The sequence below is a fragment of the Aphidius gifuensis genome, linkage group LG2 (genome assembly GCF_014905175.1).
Source record: "Aphidius gifuensis isolate YNYX2018 linkage group LG2, ASM1490517v1, whole genome shotgun sequence".
Taxonomy (NCBI): domain Eukaryota; kingdom Metazoa; phylum Arthropoda; class Insecta; order Hymenoptera; family Braconidae; genus Aphidius; species Aphidius gifuensis.
In genome coordinates this window covers 25,935,107-25,952,370 of record NC_057789.1, presented here as the reverse complement: position 1 = coordinate 25,952,370, position 17,264 = coordinate 25,935,107, and the positions used below count along the sequence as shown (strand labels likewise).

At 23.0% G+C, this 17,264-nt stretch overlaps 3 protein-coding genes across 10 annotated transcripts in view; all 3 read left to right on the top strand.

The window, feature by feature from the left end:
- Positions 1-9,182, top strand: part of LOC122849863 — a 66,464-nt gene extending 57,282 nt beyond the window's left edge. For all 8 annotated transcript variants that reach the window (XM_044148713.1, XM_044148711.1, XM_044148709.1 and 5 more), the window contains 2 exons: positions 3,847-4,213; positions 7,876-9,182. In XM_044148713.1, coding sequence (XP_044004648.1) covers positions 3,847-4,213; positions 7,876-8,040 — 532 coding nt within the window. In that variant the 3' untranslated portion in view covers positions 8,041-9,182. The remainder of the gene's footprint in view (positions 1-3,846; positions 4,214-7,875) is intronic.
- A 1,192-nt stretch (positions 9,183-10,374) lies between these two features.
- On the top strand, positions 10,375-13,090 carry LOC122849861 (peptide deformylase, mitochondrial-like). The gene is made up of 5 exons (XM_044148706.1): positions 10,375-10,691; positions 10,761-11,138; positions 11,204-12,763; positions 12,822-12,966; positions 13,040-13,090. Exons 1-3 carry the CDS (start codon positions 10,455-10,457, stop codon positions 11,348-11,350), a joined length of 762 nt encoding a protein of 253 aa, XP_044004641.1. The 5' UTR covers positions 10,375-10,454; the 3' UTR covers positions 11,351-12,763; positions 12,822-12,966; positions 13,040-13,090.
- Positions 12,674-15,237, top strand: LOC122850665. The gene is made up of 8 exons (XM_044149796.1): positions 12,674-12,763; positions 12,822-12,966; positions 13,285-13,439; positions 13,510-13,658; positions 13,726-13,851; positions 13,948-14,198; positions 14,270-14,402; positions 14,488-15,237. The coding sequence occupies exons 1-8, from the start codon at positions 12,674-12,676 to the stop codon at positions 14,732-14,734; spliced, it is 1,296 nt and encodes a 431-aa protein (XP_044005731.1). The 3' UTR covers positions 14,735-15,237.
- The last annotated feature ends 2,027 nt before the right edge of the window (positions 15,238-17,264 follow it).

The window sequence follows — 17,264 nt, the reverse complement described above, 5'->3', positions numbered from 1 at the left end:
TTAATTATTTTTTTAAGTTTTAAATACAACAAAAAAAAATATATAAAAATCACAAGATGATAGCTGTGGGTAAAACCGCAGACGACATATAAAATAATAAAAATAAATAAACAAACAAACATGTTTTGCGGAAATATCATAATCAAATTACAATTCAGTATTTTTATAAAATATTGATTTTAAGTCTGTGGGGTATTTTACTGAATAAATTTCAAATTTAAATAAAAAGAAAATTTTTATAATAATAAAACAGGTGGTTAATCAAATAAAAAAAAAAAATTTATATATTCCGGAAAATGTGTATTGAATCACGCACAACCAAAGACAAAATAATATTATTCTATTTATATAAAAATAAAAATAATAACAGTGTAAAACATTGTCACTCTTTTTTTTCGATTTAATTTTTTTTTTTATCGTGGAAAAATTTGGTTTTTCCAGGGTATATAAGTAAAAACATTATTTATATATATTTTTTTTAAAACCAAAAAATATTCCTCTCATTATACAATGTGAATGGGGAAAATAAATTGAGCTGTTTCCAGATTTATTTAAAAATAAATGACATGAAAAATTGAATAAATTTAAATATTCTAGGAAATATACTAGAAGAATAATATATTTGTGGAAAAAAAATTTTAATATCATATATTTCATGAGAAATTAAATTTTTTAATAAACACTAAAATTAACCAGATGATAATATATAAATAAAATTAATAATTACATTTCGGGGAATTGATTTAGTCACGTGATGATTAATATATTTTATTAATAAAAATAAATAGGTAAATGCGTTTTAAATTTTATATTTGTCATTTTTCTCTACAAGGAAAGTAATAGGTTTTTTTTTTTTTTTTCCATATCAATTTGACCGATGATAAGGAATAAAAATCGATGATGATTTTACTATACAAACTTTTAACGTCGTCATTTTTTTATTTATAAATAAAATATAATCGTCATTATCAATATTAATCACAGATTATTTAAAAATAAATACAACTGTTACAATGACTTTATATAAATTGAGAGTAAAAATTAAAAAACTCTGTGATTTAAATTGAATATAGAAAAACAAAATAATTTTTGGATAAAAATACAGAAAGCTTAAATGTACATCAACATTTCGAAGAAGCCAGTCAATATTCATTTTCATGACGCATTTTATAAGATTAAGTTTATAGACGAGGCTTATTTACCTGCAAAAAAAAAAAAATTATCTAAACTGTTATATTTATTTATTCAAAGTAAATAAACAAAGAAAAAAAAAAAATATATTTCCAAAAACTATCACAATATTTACATTATTTTATAAAATTAAATAAAATTATTTTTCCAATTTTCTACAATAAATATTTAAACAAACAACAATAAATATTAATTTATAAAAATAATAAACATATTGTTAATAAAAATAACAGTCTGAATAAATTTTTTACATGTCAATTTGTTAATAATAAACATATTTTTCACCTTGGTTAATCTAAAGATAGTTTTAAAAAAATATTGATTCAAATTAAACATAATAATAATGAAGAAGATAATAATAATAATAATGTATATTTATAAAATTAATCAGCTTAATTGTGGCATATTGCAATGTCAGTTACATATTAATTATTAATTATATACTTAAATAATTTATGTATTTTTGTATTCTAATAATATCACTAAAATAACAAGGGTTGACACAATGACGATAAATTTATTTCTTCTTAAACTATATATATATCTAGATAATAATTAATGACTATGAAAATCAATTGTATATTTTTAAATCAAGCACAATGTGTCATTAGTGATTCATATCGCAAGTATTAATGTGAAAGTCATTAAGAAAAATGATTACTCCGGTTACAAAATAACATATAAAGACAAAAAAAAAAAAATATAATTCTTTGATAACTCATTTTTTTTTAAATGTAAATATAAAATTAAACTCTTATAATAAATTTATTTTTTAATGATAATTAGCAAATGAATAAAAATAAATAATAAATTGTAACGTCTGTGTCTGGGATAAAAAAAAAAAAATGATTACTTAATTAGCAAAAATAAAAAAAAAGTAAGGCGCCACATTGATGCATCGAAAATACTTTCAAGTGGTCAATAAATAGTTCAAATAAATTGCATGATGCATCATCATAGAAAATATATAAATTTGTTAAATAAATTTTAAATTATTTTTATCTGAAAAATTTAATCCACGGTTCTGAGAAAAAAAAAAAGATACTCGCACCAATTGATCCCATCAGACAAAAAATAAATAAAATCAAAAAAATATATTATCGACGAACCAAGTGTGTCAGACGAAATATTAATATATAAATCTTATCAAAAAAAAAAAAAAATATCAAAAGTTTTATTATATTTATAAATATTAAATTAATATTATTATTATTCTCCATATAAATATTTTCAACAATAATTTAATATACAAAATCAATTTTTGCATTTGTAAAAAAAAATTTTTCCACTAAATATAATTTTTCTAAATTAATAAATTAGGTAAATGTTCTTCTAAAAAAAAAAAAATACGCAAAAATTATTTAATTTATTTATCAATGCTACTAGGACACAATAAAACTAAAAAAAAAAAATTTTTTCTAAACTATAAATAAAACAAAGCATCAAGTGAAATTAATATGACATTGGAAAGTTAAAAAAATCATTACGACTATAATATAATATAATAATAATAATAATAAATATTTGATTATTTTAGTTGATGAAAAAATAATAATAATAATATTATTTAAATAATAATAAAAGCAAAAGGCAAGTTAAAGTTGCGCGCGCGCGTGTTTGTTCGTAGTTTGAATGTATACGTGAAATTGTGTGTATTCATTGGCGTTAGTCGTGTATAGTAAACCAATCAGAATACAAAATTTTAGTGACGTCATTTAAAGGAGTATAAAGACAAGACGAAAATGTGTATTGAGCTCAGATCCACTCACGTTGGCTTTGAGCAATGAGTATCGGGGCGACGTTTCGTTACGTCGATTTACGCCACGATAAATCAGCTGTAGCTATTTAATATACGTGTGATAATTGAAGTTTAACCGGTTAATTATATATTTAATAATAATCAGTGTTTTAGCTTCGTAAAATTTTGTGACCTCATTAACAAAAAAAGTTAATTAAAAAAAATGTTATTAAATGGACATTAGAAACAAGGATTTAAAACTAGTCAATTTGTTGTTGTTTTATCTTTTCAATTTTCAAAAAGATAAATTATTTATTTAGTTTTTTTTTTTTTTGACTGTGTGTATGTGTAATTTTGTGTACAACAAACAAAATTATTTATCAACAATATGATAACATTGTTTTCTTTTTTTTTTTTGAATAAACCTGAATCAATAGTTTGTTTAAAATAGTCAAATACATTTCTTATGAAATCTCGACTGAATGCGTGATATTTTATAACTAGTTACGTGACTCGTCGACTAAAGTGTGACATAAAAGTACAAAATTAAAAAAATATAAAATACATTTAAAATATTAGACAGTGTGATTGATTAATTTGTTAAATAAATTTTTTTTTTTTTTTAAATTTACAATGCAAGTTGTAAATATTTTTGTATAACCAGCAAAAAAAGAAAAAAAAAAAACAACAAACTCGTTTGCCAAATTAAAGAAAAAAAAAATAATAATAAATAATAAATATTATTTTTGTGATATATTGTTAGTTTGTAAATTTTTGAGTTTTAAATAACTCAAAAATAAACAAACAATTAAAAAAAGCCAAAAAATTCCTTCCACTGTATCAAAAAAGTTGAGCCGTCTTTATCTTAAGATGGTTGGAAGTAATGGTACAATGATTGCCATTCGTCTTGTTCGCAGTAAATTGCGTAAACGAGAAGATCATGGTAATGATGATGTTAATGTTGAACAACCATCAGTTGTACATTCAACTAAAAATGATTGTAAACTACCACCAACACCACCAGTATCACCAACAACACCATCAATGCTGCCACTAACAACAACAACAACAACGACAACTGTAACACAACAAACAATTAATGATATACGTAACAATGGTATTGTTAATGCTGGTGCAACAATTAATACAACTGAATTTACCAATGGTAATATTGACGAAACAAATCATTTTGTTAATGACAATGCTGATCAATTTGTATGGCAATTTCCACCACCATATCCACCAAGCACACCACCACCTCAGTACACATTGTACAACGACCAGGTATTATTTATTTTTATTATTTTTATTTTATTTATTTATTGTTTTTAAATTACTCTTTGAGAAAATATATTTTTTTTTTTTTCTTTTTTCTTTTATGATAACGATTTATTGTCATTGGTTTATTCAAAGTTTTATTATTCAATTATTTATAATCACAAAGAAAAAAAAAAAAACATTATTATATTTTGATAATAATAATTTAATTGGATATTAATTTACGGTTATTCCCAAATGTTTAATCGTTTGCGAATTTTTTTTTTTTTTCGATAAAATAATAAATATCTATTCGACGAATACACCTGACTAATGCTGATATTAAAATACATGATATTTTTAATTTTTATCTTTTCTTGGTAATAATATAAAAATTATAAATTATCTTAAAATCCTTGCAAAAATTTATTTTCTAAATTTATTATTTATTCTAAAAAATAGCATAACCACGAGGTTTTTTTTTTTTTTTTTCATTGACTTGCCAATAAAATAATTTCATTATGACATTATTAAAAATAAAAAAATAGTAATTTACGTGTTTGGCAGTTGCATTATGCGTCTGTCATTAAAATTACACCTCAATATTTAAAGTTGTTATGAGAAAAAATTTTTAATTATTATTAAATTCATATTGATTTATCAAGGACAAGACCTCGCGTGTAACACGCGTTTAATATACAACACTTAATATATACGCAAAATAATGAAAACAAAAGGCATAAATGTACATTTTATATATATTTTCATACACATATACTATTGCTTTGCGCATTACATACTGTACAAACCCTCTTTTATCGAATATAAAAGCAAAATATACATATATGATGATAAACAATTCAAAACAATCGACAGTGTTGCCAGTAGTTTTAACAAACACACCTTTATAATGCTCTATATATAAATTTTACTATTTTATTTATTTATATTTTTTATTATTTTTCTATGTCTAAACACACATATACCATCATACTATTGTGTCACACAGAAACGTTAAAATTTTTCTTCATTTCATGCTCCACTTGTCACTCTGGTTTTACATGATTTCGATCGCCGGAAGTATCTCTAAAAAAAAATACACAATTTAATGAAAATATATATATGTTAAAAAAAAATACACGTCCCTTGATAACAAGTGTATTTTTTAGGGGATAAAAAATTATTATCTTTTAAAAAAAAAATTGATAATTAGTTATAAATTTTTGTTTGAACTTTGAAGAAAAATGATTTTTATTTGTAAAAATTATATGAAGAGGCTAAAAATTAGGTACAATATATATAATATAAATAATTTAAAATAAAAAAAGGTGTGTACTTTTTTTTTTGTATATATGCAAGTAAAATTTTAGTGCCAAGTCTGGTCTGCAATGGGGAGGCTAAATTTATCGTGGGTGGGCGGTCGAGCGAGAATCTCCAACGGTTGGCAGACGGGCAAGATCCCAGCAGCTGTATCCCCAAAAAAAAAAAAAATTATTTCTTTCATTTTTTTTTATTCCTTTCTATTCTCAATACTCTTCTCTCTAAACTTAAAACCTGGCTGAGACTTATTTCTTTACTGATTTTTCTATCTCTGAAGGTTTATATATAAAATATATTTTTTTTTTTCATTTCATTTCTTTTTTGTAGTAGTTGATTTTATTATATATATTATTTTTATTTAAACCCTTTTGTATTTATCCCCATCAGACTGCATCAGACTATCCCACCATTTGATATTTAATACAATATAACCATGCTGGGTTAAAACCATCAGACATTTTACATTTCATTTTGAAAAATAAAATTCTCTCAGCGTGAAAAAAAAAAAAAAATCAATGAAAAAGACAAAAGAAAATTATATTACACGTACAGTAGAAAAAAAAAAAAAGTAAAAGCATTCAAGTTATTATAATATTTTTGGATAAATTAAAATTCAAAAAAATAAATGATAATATTAACAATACAACCATGCTGAGTTGAAAGTTGTAGTTTAAAGACTTTTCTAAGAAAAATTAGTAAGATAAAAAAAGATAAAAGAAAATCTATTATAATATTTTTGGAAATACTGATAAGCTCAAAAGAAAATATTTAAAATATAATCTAAAATACTTGGAATTATAAAATTTAAAAATTATTTTATCAACCAATCATGCAGGCTATTTGACATGCGCATTATTATTTGTCCTTCTATTGCATTTAATTCAAATAAAAATTCAAGCAAATATGTTTAATCCGGTGGGTTGTCTAATATAAATTTATATGCACATGTATGTGTGTGTGTGTGTTGGCCTGTTGGCACATGATGAAAATCTCTACGCAAAAATTATATAATAATTTTTTTTGATGATAGTAAATGTACATGTGTGATTGTTGTAATTGAGGCCTCGATATACAGGCCATGGCCAAATTGTCCAACTAAAAAAAAATTCATACATGCTTCCGTATTCGGCTATAATGATAACGGAATAATGTGACTTTAATTAAAAACACTTTATTCTTTTTTTTATTCGATAACATGTATTAACTAATATTCTTTCACAATATCAACAAATTATTTAAACAAATACGTATGCACAAAGTTGAAAGATTGTTTTTTTTTTTTTTTTTTAAATTTACGTAATTTTTCTTTTGAGTTTGATGAATATTTCGATGGTAATTATTAATAATTAAAAATAATTTAGAGCTTTTTTTACAAAGGGGTAGTTTTGATAAATCTTTTTTGTTAAATTAATTTAATTTTTGGTAATAATTTCTAAATTGTTTAACAAATAAAAATATTTTTATTTTTTGAATATCAATATTTATTTTTTATTTTTATTTTAACTATTAAACTATTACTATAAATAATTTAACACACAGTGTATATTTATTAATCTATTTTTATAAATAAAAATTCAACTTGTCATTTTAAAAAGTAGAAAAAAAATATATATTTTACTTTAATGAATGAAAAAATATCGATTTGTTTTTTTAACCCAAAAAACAAAACAGTTAAAATTTATTAAGGTCAATTGATGATGATGATGATGATATTTTTATCTATATAAATGAAAAAAAATAAAAAAAAATAAGGATAAAAATTATGAGTAAAAATAAAAAAGGGGCGAAAGGTCAATGACCAAAAGTGTGCAGTGTTTTTATCGATCAGGAAACGACGTCGGTTCGTCTATGCGCTTTTGTTAAATATATATATATATTTTTTAAGGGGAGTAGTTTTATTTTTTTTTTTTTTTATATCAACCCCGACGCCATGCTTTCTCGTGGGACTAAATTTCATGTGAAACAGCTAAACAATATTACTAGAAGAGCTATTACTATTACTCTCTTGCTCAACATTGCATCGTGAGAGAGATCACTGAATATTTCAACTGTGCGTACGCAACGTAATACGAGAAGGGTGAAAACTAACCAATCACATAACAGATAACACTAGGGATCGATGCAGTCAGTGGGAAAATAAATATAACATAACGAAAAAAAAAAAAAAAAATGATATAATTTATATTATAAATAGATTTTTTCACGTATATTTTGTTAAAGAAAATTATTTTTTCAAAAATTCTGCTTTGTTTTTTCATTAAAAACTCAACTAAATATACCAATGACAAAAATAAATTATTAAAAAATTTAATGAGCTTTATAATTTGATAGAAAAATGTTGATAATAATTTGTTTTTAAATTTTTTCAGGATACACTTGTACATGGCCTTCAAACAGATCGTCAAGGATTTGCTAAAGGAATGAAAAAAACCATTGGTGGACGTTGGCGTCGTTTAACAAAAAAAAAAGAATCAGATACATGTGGCATTCCACCAGAACTCAAGGGTCAGCTTAAAACAATATATGTTTATTGACCTTCATGGCTGAATTAATTGAGTATCTGGTTTCATAAAAACAATGAAAATTACAGAAAATAAAATAATAATAATCATCATTATCATCATCAACGACAACGAAGAACCTTCCACTCAATGCTTTCCTGTACAGTAAGATAGTTAATTGATGAACAAATGAACAATAGCAGAAGAAACGTATGATCCTTTGAATGAATGAAATAAAACAGAAAGAAAAATTAATTTAATAAATTTAAAATCAGAACAAAGACAGCTTATAAATTGTATATTGAGAGACTAAAAAAATATTTGAAAATATGATGAATGAGTGTCTGCAAAAGTTCATTGATCTCGTAAAAAATTAATAATATTATTTAATTATTTTTTAATAACAACAAAAAATATATTTGACTGGTTTTTTTTTTTTAAAAAAAAACAACATATCAATGAATTTGGCTGGTTAAAAGGGTCAACATCAACATGACTCTTCGGCATTGGATTTTAAATCCTTGAAATAGAAAAAATAAAAATTATAGTGCCTTTAATGAGCCGCAGAATTAATTATTATTTTTATTTTATAATAAAATTTCTTTACATAAAAAAAATTTGCATAATCAAAATTATTATAATTTTCTTTTTTTTTTAAATTAAATTAAATAAATATTTTGAAATAGATAAAACTGTGTGACACTTGTTACAATTTTCATGATTTTTTTTTTTTTTTCTTTCTGTTATTTATTATTATTATTATTAATTTAATTTGTTTTAATGAAAGGAAGATTTGTAGATGAGGGAAAAACTCCATGAGACTGAAAATGTAAAGAGTACGAAAAAACAAGTTACATCTTGTGTACATTTTTACAATTTAGTAATTAATATGAGAAAATAAATTGAAAATTGTAAAAAAAAAAAAAAGTAAAAAAAAAAAAAAAAAACTTCAATAATTTTTAGTAATTATTGAAATAAATTAAAAAAAAAAAATTGTATGAATCACTAGTATTACTTAGTATGCTTGTGTGTGATTACGGATGTGTGGGACTGTCAGCCATTAATTTTAATATAAAAAAAAAAAAATTGTTAATTTAATCTGGCTGAATTGTTGACTTTTTCTTTTTTTTAAAAAAATGTAATAATCGCTGTTTTCATCGTCGAATTTATCTCAGGTAATCAAAATATTTTTTATACTTTATAAAAAATTATCATTAAACAATTAAATTATTTATTGTATAAATAAATTTTGTCTCTATTAAAATTCTTATTAAAATAATAATCCAAATATGAACTGAAAATTATAGATTTAAATTTACAAAACTGACTGTTCCCAAATGAATGACGTCTGTAAATAAAATAAGCAATAAGCGCGTAGGTCTTTTATTATTGGTAATTATTTTATAAATTTGTCAAGTGTGAATTTTTAATTATTATTTTTTGTATAAATGATTTTTAAAAAATTGTTTATGTATAAAACACGTTTACGAGATTACATTCAATTTCATTTAAATAATATAAAAATTTAAACAACAATTGTTATAAAATAAAAAAAAAAAAATAACACAAACTTCCTGATCAACAAAAAAACACAAAAATATTGAAATATAAATTATGAAATTGTATTAATCTCGAACGGATGTGAATGTGATAAATATAATTAAACTATTATTTTAATTGTCAATTGAAAATAATAAATAAAATACTGTAAATATCTTTTTTTTTAAATAAGTGGCATGTTCCAAGTGAACTAAAAAATAATAGAAAAGAAAAATTAAATTAAAATAAACAAAACAAGATCAATAAATAGATAAATAAATAAAAACACACACGAAAAATGTTATATTTTAAGTACCAATGATGTGCCTACGTGACATATCTGCATTAATCATTATTGTGGTTATTGTTTATTGTAACAAATAGCTTAAACAATAGGATGAGGCTGCGCGTTCTCAAAACCTAGTCACTTGTTAATATTGTCAAAATAAAACACAAACAAAATAACTGTATAAAACTAAAAAAATTAACAATGAAAATTAACAACAATTGAGATAAAAAAAAAAAAACAATACAATAATTAAATTTTACATGAAAAATACAAGATAATTTATGCGCAGCTTGAAATCATTTCATCATTTAATGAATAAACATGAAATAAAAAGTATTAAAAAAAAATTAATTATAAAAAAATATTATTTTATTTAAAACAAAAAAAAATTCCTTATTTATTTTCATATAATAATAAATTTATTTTTCAAAAAAAACACTGCTTTATTTTCATGTTTTTTCTCCTTTAATTTTGTTGTATTATTATTATTATTTTGTAATTTAGATAAGTGCTGTCATCTACAAGGTAAAAAATATATTTCAAGACATGTGGCCATTTTTTTTTTTTTTGGACCGGTAGCTGTAAACAATAACAAATAAAATTTATAAAATAATTGTTAATGATGTTTAAAAGAACAGTATCATTGTGTTGTTTAAGAAATAAAATATTATTTAATGACAGTGTTAGATATAATAGTAATGATAAAATTGAAAATTGGATAACAAATAAATTACAGCCGAGGTATGAAAAGGTTAAACCACCATATGATCATGTTTGTCAAGTTGGTGATCCAGTTTTACGTGTTGATGCTGGACCAGTTGATCCAAAAATTATACCAACTGTTGAATTTAAAAAGGTAATAATTAAAATTGTTGTGTTGATGGTAATAATAAATGAGTAATGGTTTTTATTTTTATAAATATAGAATGTTGATTTATTGATTAAAACAATGAGAAGATATGGAGCCTATGGTCTTGCAGCACCACAAATTGGTTTGTCATTACAATTATTTGCAATGGAAACAACAAAAGCACAACTTGATGATGCAGTACAATCAAAAAGTGCTGGTCAACCAATGGATGTTGTACCATTAAAAATATTTATAAATCCAAAAATGAAAATACTTGATCATACAACAACTAGTTATCCAGAAAATTGTGCTAGTATTTGTGGATTCTCGGCTCATGTACCTCGTGCAAAGTCATTGGAAATTGAAGCACTTGATTTGGATGGTAAATTATTTAAATGGAAGGCTGAAGGTTGGCCTGCTAAAATAGCACAACATGAAATGGATCATTTACAGGTAAAAATAAATAAATACAATGCTATTTTAATTGATAACTTTGATAAATAAATTTTATTTTATAGGGTAAAGTATTTACTGATAGAATGAATCCACAAACATTTTCATGTGCTATTTGGGATGTTGTTAATACAAGACGTGGAAAAGTACAAATTAAATTTGTACCTGATGTAGGAACATTTAGTGAATTTAAAAAAATATTTTACAAATAATAATTTAAATATTATGTAGTTGATTTCTTGCTTGTTTTATTTTTTTTTTATAAAACAAATTATTTTACATAATTAAAATAAATTAATATGATCCCAAAAAACAAGGATCACCTGATGAAATATCGTTGTTAAAAAATTATCATTTATTCATCATTAAGCAGATAATTATTTAGGAATAATTAACTTTTTCATCAATACTTGTATAAAAAAATTAACTGTGATTATTATATTTACAAAAAAGTCTTTTTTTAAAAAGAACAAAATCATCTGATAAAAATTTAAAAATAAAATATCAAAGTTAATATAAAAGAGTTAATCAAAAGTTGATGAACTTGTTTTAAAAAAAATAATATTTAATGATTTTTTAAAAAGCGATTAAAATATTCTACTGATAAACTATGTCATTTATATTTAACTTTGTCATCGCTGTTGTTTTATAATATCAATTTTAATTATTTTATTATACATTTTGTTTTAATAATGTTTTTTTTTTTTTTAATTTAAGTTTATTTAATACTTGGCCCAAGAATGATTAATTAAAAAAAAATACGTGTCCACAGATAAGGATTATGGGCATGTCTGGGAAACTATTAAAAATAGAATATAAAAATTTTAAAAAATCTATTATCTAAAATGCTGGTTTTTTTTGAGATAAGAAAGTTTGATTATTTGTTAATAGTCTTGAAATAGAATATTTTTTATGATAAAAGTTTGAAAGATGAAAATAGAAATAAGGTGATCGAAAGTTTTTTTTTTTTTTTAATCAACAGAAATATTAATGATAAAACGTGGATCGAATTTGAGGTCAAAAGTTTTTTAAAAAATCAAATGAGGAAACATATAAATATAACACGTATCGAGTTCACAAGCTCAGTTTATTTTTTGTTGCTAAAGGTGTCGACGTTGAGACAATAATAATTAAGACAAATAATTAAAAGTTTATCTTGGAAAAATTATTATTTTCTTACAAGTTAATAGACAATTTTTTTTATGAAAATATTGTTTAAATAATAGTTTTTTAAAATGTCTTTATTATCATTGCATTTTTTAATGCTCATTTGTCTTGTTAATCAGGCATACACATTAAATTCAAATACTGAAAAAAAATTATTAAATGACATTGAAAATGTTAAAGATATATTTAAAATTATGTCAAATGAATCTGTAAATGAGCAAGTGCCTCTATTATTCAACGGGACAAATAATAAAATTAATAAAATTAATTTTTTTAAAAATCAGACAAATACAATTATAAATAAAATTTCAAATGACTTGTCATTAACTTCTCAGCAATCAGGTAACATTAAATCTATAGAATACATTATGAATTTAATGATTAATTACAGTATTACGGATGATGTAAATACACTAAACATTGAAGAATCTTTCAAAAGATTTATCAACAGTATCCAGGTAAATAATTTTTGTAAAAATATTATTATCATTTATTAATTTTATTATTATTCAACAGAAAATTCGCAGCAGATATTGTGGTAGTAATATTCCACCAACACAATTTATCATTCAACAATTATATAATTTTATAATTACTGTACAAATGGAACTATCAATAAATGATATTAATAATTTATTTGACCAATTGATAAAGATTGAACGTGAGTAAATAATTATAAAATAATCATAAAAAAAATTGTCAATAATAATTAAATGATAAAATTTATTTTTCAGCTGTTAATTATCAAAGTGTTCATGAAAATTTAACACTAATAATAAATGATACACAGAATATTCTTGAAGAATTTAATTATTTATTTAAAAATTCAATAAAAAGTTTATCTTTTGATCGTTCAATTGATAATTGTGTGACAAAAAAAATAAATGATGGTATGAAATTAATTTTTAGTAAATTATTTAATTTAATTTTTAATAAATATTTTATTTAATTTTTAATAAATATTTTATTTTAGATGAAGCTGTATTTAAAAATATTTCAACACCTTTTGTCTATTTACCTGATAAAGAAAAATCACAGTGTGTTGGTGATCATGAAATATTAAAAAATCAAAATATATGTCCAGGAATTATCAGTGATTGTGTTGATGGAAATTTAATTCTATATTGTCTCGAGGTAAATAAAATAATTAATAAATTAATTAATTAAATAACAAATATGTACTTATGACCTTTTTGTTTTACAGTTAAAAAATATACCTTCTGTAAATTTTCCATTCATTCAAGTGTGGAATAAAGACAAAGGATATTTTTCTCTCACGAAGAATGGATTTTCTGATTTAGTAACAAATGAACATGGAACTATAAATGATTGTTTTAAAAATCCAACTAAAACGTAATTATTTATTAATTGAATATTAATAAAATTAAATTTAAATAATTAATTATTTTTATATTTTTAGATTGAGAACCACAGATACTTGCTATCCTCAAAAATGTACATGTAACGAAACAAAATATTCATTAAGAATAAAAAATAAAATTGTCATCTCAACACGATTAATAAAATCTGATGTTGAAAATAACATGTGAGTAATTAAAAATTAAATTATTATATATTTCTTTGAGCTATTGTTGTTTAATAAATTTATTAATTTATAACTTTTTTATTTTTTGTTTTAAAGGGTTATTACTGGTGTGAGATTTGTCAAAAATAATGAAACAATTTACACACAAATACGAGAAGGTAAATTATTAGCTGGTGGATATATAAATCAAACAACTGTCAAATGGAAGCCTATTAAGTATTTGAGTAAAAATATAATTGATGAAAAGCTAAAAAGTGATAGTAAAGAATTCATCGAAATTGATAAGAAAAATAAATCAATTAATATGGATGCTGTTAATTGTAAATCTGATTCTTCAATTGTCACTGGTATTTAAAAATAATTATAAATATTATCATTTTATTTATTTTATTTATTAAATAAAATTTTAATTTTTTAGGTATTAGACTAAAGTCTCATGATAATCGTATATCTTTGACAATTGTTTGTCATAATGTTGACTGGATAAATGGAACTTTATCAACTGACATGAAAACAATTATTTATCCAGTTAAAAAAAACGATAAAAATTTGTATGTTTATATTTTATTTAAAAAAGACATATTTTTTTTTTGGTAATGATTTTATAAAGCTGTGTTTTTTGTTTTTTTTTTTTAGAAAACAAATCGTTGAAGGTACAGGAAATCGATCAGAACTTTTGGGTAATAATGATCATGGTAAAAATGCATCATTAAATCGTGAAAATAATTATGAAGAATTTGTTAATTTGTCATTTGATGGACAAGATGTTATGAGTACAATAAGTGTACCAATATCTGGAGTTGAAATTTATCAAAAAAATAATAACAGCTCGTCTTATTTTATTGCATATCGTTTGTATTCAATTGATTACAGTAAATTGTAAATTTAAAAGTACAAATATTTCTCCTATTATAAAAAGAACACAAAGAATTTTTTTAGCATTTGTTTATAATTATACTTTTATTGTTTCCTCTGTTACATTGACACGTTGCTACATGTTGTTAAGTAGTTGCTACGTTTGTTTATTTTCGGCAGTTAATTTATGTAGATTATAATATAAATAAATAATAATAAAGTGATTGTTAATAATTATATGTAATTATGATGAATAAAGTGGTGATAATAAAGATACAAAAGAATAAATACGGTGTTGTTCTGTTATTTAAATAGTAAACTTATTTTAATGTTAAGTTAGTAGTTGAAAAATTCACGAATACCTCCTTCAGCATTCTATATTCCTGATGAATTCCTAAGTAAAATCTTTGAAAATTACTTCTTCGATTTTCTGTTAGCCTGATATTTTTAGAAAAACATTTTAAAAATTCGTATCAGGAACATAGAATGACCGAAGAGGTATTTGATGTTTTTTGAAATTTACCTCCTTGATTTTATATTTGCCTGATACTTTGAAAAAAAAAATCGATTTGTATCAGGAATATAGAACAAGCAAAGAGGTATTTGATATTTTTGAAAATACCTCCTTGCTCATTCTATGTTCCTGATACTCGAATGTTTTTTTTCAAAAAATTTAAGAAAAAAAAAATTTGATTTGTATCAGGAACATAGAATGACCGAAGAGGTATTTGATGTTTTTTGAAATTTACCTCCTCAATTTTATATTTGCCTGATTTTTGAAAAAAAAAAAATTCTATTTGTATCAGGAATATAGAATGACGGAAGAGGTATTCGATAATTTTTAAATTTTACCTCCTCAATTTTATATTTGCCTAATATTTAAAAAAAAAAAATTATGATTTGTATCAGGAACATAGAATGACCGAAGAGGTATTCGATGTTTTTTGAAATTTACCTCCTCAATTTTATATTTGCCTGATACTTTGAAAAAAAAAAAATCGGTTTGTATCAGGAATATAGAACAAGCGAAGAGGTATTTGATATTTTAAAAAATACCTCCTTGCTTATTCTATGTTCCTGATACTCGAATATTTTTTTTTCAAAAAATTTAAGAAAAAAAAATTTTCGAGTATCAGGAACATAGAATGAGCAAAGAGGTACTCAATATTTTTTAAAAAAGACAGCGCCATCTATTGTTTTGTTTCGGAACTATAGAGTAAAAACATTAAAATATCACAGATAGAAGAAGGCTGTTTTATCAGGATCATAGAACAGGCAAAGAGGTATTTCGTACAATTTCTAGTTCACCTCCTGCGTTACCTGCTCTCCTGATATTTCAAAAATAAATTTTATTTTTTAAAATTCAATTGGAAAAAAAATAGTGGCGGCATAAATTTTTTAACAGGGACATAGAACAGGCAAAGAGGTATTTTATTTTATTTCTAGTTCACCTCCTGCGTTACCTGCTCGCCTGATATTTCAAAAATAAATTTTATTTTTTAAAATTCAATTGGAAAAAAAATAGTGGCGGCATTAATTTTTTAACAGGGACATAGAACAGGCAAAGAGGTATTTTATTTTATTTCTAGTTCACCTCCTGCGTTACCTGCTCTCCTGATATTTCAAAAATGAATTTTATTTTTTAAAATTCAATTGGAAAAAAAAAAGTGGCGGCCTTAATTTTTTAACAGGATCATAGAACAGGCAAAGAGGTATTTCGTACAATTTCTAGTTCACCTCCTGCGTTACCTGCTCGCCTGATATTTCAAAAATGAATTTTATTTGTTGAAATTAGATAAAAATATTTAATTGTGGCGAATTTTTTAACAGGATCATAGAACAGGCAAAGAGGTATTTCGTACAATTTCTAGTTTACCTTCTGCGTTACCTGCTCGCCTGATATTTCAAAAATAAATTTTATTTCTTTAAAAACAATTAGAAAAAAAATAGTGGCGGCCTTAATTTTTTAACAGGATCATAGAACAGGCAAAGAGGTATTTTATTTTATTTCTAGTTCACCTCCTGCGTTACCTGCTCTCCTGATATTTCGAAAATAAATTTTATTTCTTGAAAATCAATAAGAAAAAAAATAGTGGCGACATTAATTTTTTAACAGGATCATAGAACAGGCAAAGAGGTATTCTATTTTATTTCTAGTTCACCTCCTGCGTTACCTGCTCTCCTGATATTTCAAAAATGAATTTTATTTTTTAAAATTCAATTGGAAAAAAAAAAAGTGGCGGCCTTAATTTTTTAACAGGATCATAGAACAGGCAAAGAGGTATTTCGTACAATTTCTAGTTTACCTTCTGCGTTACCTGCTCGCCTGATATTTCAAAAATAAATTTTATTTCTTTAAAAACAATTAGAAAAAAAATAGTGGTGGCCTTAATTTTTTAACAGGATCATAGAACAGGCAAAGAGGTATTTTATTTTATTTCTAGTTCACCTCCTGCGTTACCTGCTTGCCTGATATTTCAAAAATAAATTTTATTTCTTTGAAAACAATTAGAAAAAAAATAGTGGCGGCCTTAATTTTTTAACAGGGTCATAGAACA